The sequence below is a fragment of the Sinohyriopsis cumingii genome, chromosome 8 (genome assembly GCF_028554795.1).
Source record: "Sinohyriopsis cumingii isolate HCF-2022 chromosome 8, ASM2855479v2, whole genome shotgun sequence".
Taxonomy (NCBI): domain Eukaryota; kingdom Metazoa; phylum Mollusca; class Bivalvia; order Unionida; family Unionidae; genus Sinohyriopsis; species Sinohyriopsis cumingii.
In genome coordinates, this window is record NC_142968.1 from 26036563 (window position 1) to 26045804 (window position 9242).

Below are 9242 nucleotides of genomic sequence, written 5' to 3' on the forward strand. Positions count from 1 at the left end.
ATGTATGTATGTATGTATATATATATATATATATATATATATATATATATATATATATATATATATATATATATATATATATATATATATATATATATATATATATATATATATAAAGTTAGGAGTAGGAACTATACTTAAAAAGTGGACATAAAATGACATGTAAAATGGTTAAGGATGACTCATGACTTTTTGGAAGCGATAACAGGAGTTTAATACGTGAACACAATCTTACTACACATTGGGATATCCTTTCCGGTGAGTCAAGAGGTAGTTCTTATTCAATGGCTTTAATTCATATAAAAGAATATTCCATTTTGGTCCCAATATAGTGAGAGATTTAGAGAAACAGGAAGAGCGAGATCGTGGAGAAAACAAACTGCCGGGAAAATTAATAAAGGTCAGACATATATCAGCGGTTTGGCGAAATAAGATAGATATTAAGGTGCCAAGATTATTGTCCATCTTGAACTTCATATAACCTTTGTGCGATCCAGCACGTTTGCAAAAAGGTATCCAATTTGTCATCGAAAACAGTTTCAAAAGATAATGTGAAAATATAATTTTCTGTAATTATTCAGACAACTCGCTTTTGTTTGTTTGTTTTGCATTTCAGAACTCTTATTAGTTTGAGCGCTACTGCAGTTTTCTCAGATAGTAAATAGATAGTGTAGGATTTGAAAATATAGCAATTGCAATATGATTCAATAATGTTATCAGAAGTATAAATATAAATAATTTTCGGAAGTGCTGTCGGTTTACAAAGTAAAAGTCAAAATGTAATTAACTTGGGGGTCCTAGTGAAGATTGTTATCAAGGAAGATATCAAACAACTTTGGAGACCAAACAGAGGCAACTTCAAAGTCGATGAGCACAAATTGGAGTACATGAATTGTTGACAGTTTCTGAGTGGAGTTAATTGTTATACAAGTAGATATTGCTAAATTTGTGACCGTCAAAATGTCATTCTAGAACCTTGCGACTTGAAGACAAGTTCATTCGATGAAGCGTATGATCTCCTTTGATGGCCTTGCTTGTCCTCGATCCACCTTGTTCCTCGTTGTACAGCCTGCCTTCGGCCCGTGTGGTGATCTTTACCAGCTCTGTGAACTGGAAGATAAAACCACACATCTACATCAGCACCTACGCCACAGCTATTACTATCTGTACCTGCACCACCACTACTATTACTATTACTACTACTGCTACTATGACAACAAAGGATACGGCACGTACGCTGGCTAGTCTGGTTTGGAGAGGGGACCCCAGATGGTCAAGTTCTTTAAGGTGCAGTGTGACAGTTTACAGTGATGTCTAGCACGGGTACATCATGCCACAGACACACGGCACAATGTCCCAACCAGTCACAGTATTCTGACACCAGGCCGACCAGTACTAACACTAGGCACTTAATGTCGAGCACCAAGCGAGGCAGCTGCATGTACCGTTTTTATAAATCTTTGGTTTGACTCGGTCGGGGTTCGAACCCGTGACCTGCCGCATCCGAGGCGAACACTCTTATCATTTAAGCCATTGGAACTGTAATCATTAGTCTGATGATGAATTAATGGCGTTCTTCACATGCAAAAGGTGTTGGATAGCTGAATTCCACCAGATGGTCAGAATTTTGCGTAAGACAAATGCTTTACTGAGTGTCCGATGCAAAATTCTGACCCCTAAGATGGAATTATCCTATTCAAAGCCCATACACCATGATGCAATTTTTTCCTCGCATTTCTGAACAAAAAATGGATGTTTAGGTCAGAATCACGCATGGTGAATAGAGAAGTAAATTTTAAAAAGTAAAATACCCATTTTAGAGAATTCTCAACTTATGACAGAGCGTAAAAGGTTAGGTTTACACTGAAAATCAGTGTAAAATTTAAAATACGTTTAGACACATAACAGCTCTTAAAGAAGAGGGTTCAAGAAGTTGATGTAATGATAATACACAACCTTCGAATTGTGTACTGCAGATTGCTTGTGCATTGTTTCAGCTGTGAAACAAAGTTCATAGTTATCTCTAAGATTAAACCAGATACAAAAATAATTTCATGGTCCTCGATTCAACTTTGATTAATATTTGATTTATTTTCATTCATAAAAATCAGATAATTTGAAAGAGAAAAAAAGGACAACAACTTTTATCGACTGGAAACTGGACTTCAGAATCTATACATGTAACTAGGTCAATCAGCGCAAAACGTCCAGTTTGCGGGAAACTAACATCGACCCTCACAACAAGTGGATTGAAACTTATGTTATGTTTATATTGATTATTATGAGATAATGATCAATATGTGATAATCGGAAACTTTGCCAGTTTTTGTTTTCAATACGATTACAGCAGAAGGTCATGTGATGTAAAGCAGCAGTCACGTGATTAGAGAGATATTCCTATCATTGGAGAACGCGATTGTACACATATTGGACGAGCATGGTAAAAGATTATTCCCACCATTTCTTCGAAATACGTGGAGATAGTTACATTTCATGCATTTTCGCAAAGCTAAGCAGGATATTTAGACGGATAGACAGGTGGGAGGTACTTGCATCATCCTCGACACTTTTATAGATATCAGTAATATGCTTTTAGTTCATTGTTGTCCACTACAGCTCCGGTGGCCTAAGTGGTTATAGAAACCGCCTCGGATGTTGAGAGTCCCGGGTTCGAACCCCGGCTGAGTCATAACAAAGATTAATTAAAATGGTACTAACAGCTGCCTCACTAGGCGCTCAGCATTAAGAGGTTAGTGTTTGGACTGGTCGGCCTGGTGTCACGATAATGTGACTGGGTGAGACATGATGCTACATGTCAGCGGAATGAAGCCCCAATGCTAAGCACCACTATAAACTGTTACACTGCAGCGATCGTAGCGATATGACCGATTTTTTATATAAAAAACTGCGTTAAAAATCCATATCACACACACACACACATTGTTGTCCAAGATGCATGGGGACTGTGTTCATACCTGTTCGTGCAGGTGTACGGAATGATACTCAGCTTCACCGATAAGACAGACTATAAAATTAGATTATTATTAAAGGTGATTACGTACCCGCAAGAACCGTCTAATGTATATCTAAATATATGATCCAAATAATTACGAATGTATATGGATATTGGAAACTTTGTTTCAAAGCAATCAGAATGAAACTAAAGAAACCAAAACGGAAGGAAGAAAGATAAAGTGTTTGGAAGGAAGGAAGAGCGTCGTTAACATAATTTACCTGCAGAACAGTATATGTACGAAATATGAATGACCCCAAGTGCAACCAGTGGTAGTGTCGGCTTCATATTGCTGAAACATTATATGTAGAGAGTAGTTACTCGTCTCGGTAAAAATTGATAATAAATGCAAAGTGTGCTAAGAATTTTAGACTTAAAGTAAATGAATGCTTTACATTTCAGTTAAAATGGTACGGTATTGTGACATTGCTAATAACAACAAATAAGCGATTCCACAATCGTGAGTTTCTAGGGAACAATACCTTTACACTATCAATATTACCTTGCGGATGCTGGAGGTAACGGGTTGGAACCACGGCCGAGTCATACCATAGACTTATAAAAATGGCGCTCAGCATTAAGAGGTTAGTGTCGGCCTGGTGTCAGGCTAATGTGACTGGGTGGGACACAATGCTACGTGTCTGCGGCATGATGCCCCAGTGCTAGACATCACTATAAACTGTCACACTGCAGACATCGTAGCGATATGACTGAAAAATTGTTAAAGCTACGTTAAAAATCTAAGTCACACATATATGTCGATACTCTGATCGTATTTAAAGCAAGATATCTTTTGAACAAGGCTGTAAGCGTCTAATAAATTGAACCTATTTTCTCCTACATATTTGTACAAACATGTACACGAACTTACAAATATATACAATGTTTAAAATCACACACAAGCTCTTACAAACATATACATACTCTTACGAACACGTACATTCTTACAAACACTCTTACAAACATATACACATGCTCTTAAAAACATGTACATACTCTCAAAAACTCTCTTCCAATCACATACACACTCTTCCAAACACTTGCATACTTACAAACACATAAATACTCTTATAAACGAATATATACTTTTACAAACACTTTCAGAAATACATACACATTCTTAAAATACATACACGCTCTTACAAACACATACATTATCTTATAAAACTCGTAAATACTCTTATAAACACATTCATACTTTTACAAACACGTGCACAATCTTTCAAATACACACACACTTTTACAAGCACAGACATACTCTTACGAACACGTAAATACACACACACATATATCCTTACAAAGGCATATATACCCATATAAACACTCTTACAAACACATACAAACGCTTATAAACACATACATGATCTTACAAACGCATACATACTCTGGCCGACACAAACACACTCTTAGAAACACATACTCTTACAGACACATGCATGCTCTTTCAAACAAATACACTCTTAAAAACACGTACAAGCTTTTGCAAACACGTACACTCACACATACTCTAGCGCAAACAAACCCTCTAATTAAGTACTGTGTTTTGTTGATTGCAAATGCATGTTTTTTTTTTGGGGGGGGGGGTTTGATAGCTTCTGGAAACCCGACATGTCCGTTCAGGAAATTGTCTGGATTTCATTCTTATGTTTTCAAAAGTACCAAGGACGGGGATTTTTTTCAAGACTCATGATACTACTTTTTGGTCATCACATCGTTTATTTTGTCAATGCGACTTCAAATAAGCACAGCAAAAGACTATACCTTGCAATGAATTCTAACTTCTGGTAAGGGGGCCCCGAGTGGCCGAGTGGTCTAAACCGCTCTCCGTCACGGATCACTGCCATCTCACCTCTGTCTGCGTGGGTTCGAGTCTCGGGCTCGGCCAATGTGGATATGTGAGAAAGCTTGCCGGTAGCTTCTCGTGGGTCGGTGGTTCTTTCTGGGATTTTCCCGGGTTCTTCCTCCACCATTAATACTGGCCGCCATGTATAGCCTATCTTGTGCTTAAAAATGGCGTTAAACCCCATAACAACAACAACAACTACTTCTGGTAAAACCTATATTATATTATGGTGCTTACTAGTCCGAGCTTCCACTGACCTGTACCACGCCATATTAGATATTTTCATACTTATGTCGGTGTTAGGTCATAGCGCATTGACTAACAGAAGCTGGATTTCTCTGAAACCGCCTAACAAGCTTGAACGACCTTACACTGAGCCCTACCAGATGAAATCGATAGAAGAAAATTTATCTTCTCAGATATTGCGAGTATAACATTCTTTGTGTTTCTCATTCATCGACAGAAAACTGGACTACAGCGTTGCATAAATATGACTTGGTACTTGTCATTTTAATCACATGACTACCCCCCCTCTCTCTCTCTCTCTCTCTCTCTCTCTCTCTCTCTCTCTCTCTCTATATATATATATATATATATATATATATATATATATATATATATATATATATATATATCGCATTCTACATATTCATGACATCTGAACCCCAATATGGAAGTACTAAAATATTAAATGAAAGTCACGTCATTTATATAATAAAGGGGGGAACATGTAATTTTTAATATACTTATTCCGAGGAAATGTATCATAAAATTTCGCTGTCATAGCATCCTGGAAAGACCAGATTCGTTAAGTAGACAGCACATAATCAATGCGATAGTCACGTGATACCACCAAAAAGGCCGCTTTGACATGCGCTCTCTGCTTTGTGAATCTGTCTTTTTTGCAGGTTCCTGTGACAGCCACAGGTTTGTAAATAATAAAAAAACATGTTAGTCGGCCCTAAAAATCTGGAAAATATCTCCTAAAAATAGGTATGGAGGCCTGTATTGGACAGAAACACCATTTTACTAGAAAAGCAATGACACAATTGTACCGGTCTGTTGGAAAAAAAGTTACGAGATTAAAGTCAATGACAAATATTATGCCGATCCCCACACCTGCACAGTTTAGAATATTTTAATAATCTCTTTTTATATGTCGTTTTGTACATGCCTCGTGCCTATATATCTATGTCTGCCTAGATGTATTCAATTTATGTTTTGCACCGCAACTATGGTAAACACACCATAAGATACCCACTTGTCCCCACTTATAACTTTCAGCATGCAAGATTAGAGGATTGCCAATACACCATCTTATGGGTTTCCTCATACAAAACAGAGTAAGATATGACAAAGACATACACTTTCATACATTCTAGGTTTATCGATGTGGCACCTTCCAAACTTAACATGAATCACATGTAGCTTCCTATCATTTTCAACTGAAATGCGGTTTACAACAATGTTGATACACTTTCATCAGTGGATAACCCTTACATCTTTTATCATGTAATATAGTAGACACCGAATATTGCCACTATGATACTGATCCACTTTCGCATCCCCTGCTGCACATAAGTCCCACATGGCTTGCCTATTTCTACGATAATGTGGACCACCACAGGCATTAAACTGCCTGTTTTCATCATTTTCAAAGCTAAATCTTTGCAAATGGTTATACAGTAGTACAAACCAGCTCGAAATCTTCAGATGTCACACACATACACGCACAGCAAAAACAAACACCATTTAACATAAATGCAAGAATGTCAATAAAACACAACCACTGTGTATACAAATAAATCGATGAATACGTTGAAACGTTTTCCCCACACATGGCCTACTTGATACGCCGTAGAAGAACAAGAGGACATGTAAGTGTATCCATATTAAACTCACCGTCTCTGGCCTTTTCATGGTATAGTTGGATCTTTTCGGTGTTTTCGCAGGTTCTTCCTCCACCAAATATAATGGCCGCCATGCATAGCCTATCAAGTGCTGAAAAATGGCGTTATACCCACAAAACAACATACCACAACGGTCTCTTGCAATGCAAGGTTACGCTTTGTTTAGAATTTACGATCAGTGACAATCGTAACATCCAACAGATCGGAAGAAATTACCATATTATAAGTATGCAGTCTCTCGTATCTTACTGGATCAATTTCACAGGCAGGATAATTCATAAAATGCTACTTGAATAAACAATGTTCTTCTCTTGAACCACACTTGGTGCCTTGCGACAAGTGACTCCTCACACACTAGCGGAAACAGGTCATACAACTGCAATAGCTCTTACAGTTGGAAGCAAGGTCAATATATGTACAGCTCACGAAGACATACAGTGCATCTTTGTGATACATAGTCAGTTTTGCGCCTTTTTCATTCTTTTTATACGGGTATCGACAACACTATTACTTTCTTCTCAGAAATTTGATAGCTACAGGGTTAGAAATATGCGTGTAATATGATTCAGTCGTGGCATTGTACTGATCGAAACAAGACCGAGATGGCATCCTCCCATACGGTACATCCTGGTGTTTACCTCATGCTCTGTTCATTAAGGACTCTTGTTTATACAAAATGTAGCAATCGTTCCATCGTTCCATACTGTTTAATCTTTATGTAGTACTATAATTACAATATCATCCACTCATTGCGTTCTCTCTCTCTCTCGATAGATAAATAGATAGATAGATAGATAGATAGATAGATAGCTATACCACTCCCATCTACCATACAAAGGCTGTTCACACACCAGTAGATCTCATGTTATAAAAACCTTAAAACATTTAGATCATGCAAAGTGATTTTGTCGAATTTCAGCATGTACGGAATGAAAAACCTGTGCCATTATAATTAAAATTTAAGACATTTAGAGAACAGGAAGGTAATTTGTTTCAAATATAAAGTACGACAAACTTACCACTGTGAATGGAGTCTATTTCGACAGAATGGTTACCGTCCTACATATGTTTCACAGAGCCCATCTTCTACCCCATACTGCTCGGTAGATACTGACTTGTATTTACAAGTCTGATCGTGCTGCCCGTGCACATCAGTGAATCTTCAATCAACCTATTTTCATGAAGTTAGGGGTTTCATATTAGTCTACACTGAACAATTCTTTATCAAATGCAAAATATAAGGTTGGCTGCCTTGAACATAACATAGCGGATTGGTTTCTAGTACTATGAATATTATTAGGAAGATAATAACTTTCACCCAATTTATTTTAATTATCTCGTGTCCCTTATGTTGATTGGACCGCTCCGGTGGCTTAGTGGTTAGAGCGTCCGTTTCGGATGCGGGAGGTCGTGGGTTCGAACCATACTAAAGACATAAAAATGGTACTAACAGCTGCCTCGCTTGGCTCTCAGCATTAAGGGGTTAGTGTTATGACTGGTCGGCCTGGTGTCAGGATAATGTGACTGGGTGAGACATCGTGCTACATGTCTGCGTCATGGTACACCATTGCTAGACATCACTCTAAACTGCCACACTGCAGACATTTTATCGATATGATTGAAAAATTGTTAAAGCTACGTTAAAAATCCAAATCACACACACGCTGCGTTGATTGAAACTTGTCTAGTTATTATCAACACAGACTAAAATGACCTCGCTGACCATGGCAATCAATAAGCTGTGGAACTGGGTTGGATAAACCCACGTCATGTGAAAGATGTGTGCTGGAGCCCCGGTAATCTCAGTCGTGCATATAAGCACGTCTGTTACGGTTTTATGTATTCTGTACTTTCTACTACTAGCCACAGGGTTAGAATTATGCGTGTTGACTGTACCGTTAAAATCAACAATGATACGTTGTTTTATGGGTTTAAAAATATTACTTTAGTTTCTCTCTAGTGGTAAAGTTATAGAACAGTCAAATTGATAGAAATGACAATTAATATAAGCAATATTTACAATCAAATGCCTACCTTTGGAAATGGTAACAGTCATCTCCTAAGACAAATTATTGCTGAGCATAGTTTCATTACTGTAATAACCTGGTGAAAGAGACGCTGATCAAATGGATGTTAATGGTTGTATTGCCCCTATATCAATTAAATCTAACTGCTAATAGTAACTGGGATACATTACGTTGATCAAAGGCAGGATAATTCATAAAATGCTACTTGAATAAACAATTTTTTTAGTTTCTAAAACTTCATTAAAATGACAACGACCAAAACATTTCAAAATTTATTTTTGAAATAACCTATACAAATGAACAAGAGAGCACATTTATATCATGGTCATCTTGTATTAAAGCCACGATGGTTATGGGTGTTAAGGGGGAATAACCTGGCTTTTTCAGTCACACGCTGAGAAGTCAATTTTCAGAATTGTTTTATCCCAGTCAAAGTTTTGGTGAAGGTT

The 9242-nt window shown here is 37.4% G+C and overlaps 1 protein-coding gene across 4 annotated transcripts in view; it reads right to left on the reverse strand.

The window, feature by feature from the left end:
- Positions 1-7898, reverse strand: part of LOC149793174 (uncharacterized) — a 15714-nt gene extending 7816 nt beyond the window's left edge. The window contains exons 1-3 of one of the 4 annotated variants that reach the window (XM_089967100.1): positions 7786-7898; positions 3235-3305; positions 976-1110 (exon numbers count right to left, since the gene is read on the reverse strand). In XM_089967100.1, the coding sequence (XP_089823226.1) occupies positions 976-1110; positions 3235-3301 (202 nt within the window). In that variant the 5' untranslated portion in view covers positions 3302-3305; positions 7786-7898. Of the gene's footprint in view, positions 1-975; positions 1111-3234; positions 3306-6758; positions 7085-7785 lie in introns of those variants that run through there. The other 3 variants (XM_089967101.1, XM_089967102.1, XM_089967104.1) reach the window with 3 other exon arrangements.
- Positions 7899-9242: the final 1344 nt, after the last annotated feature.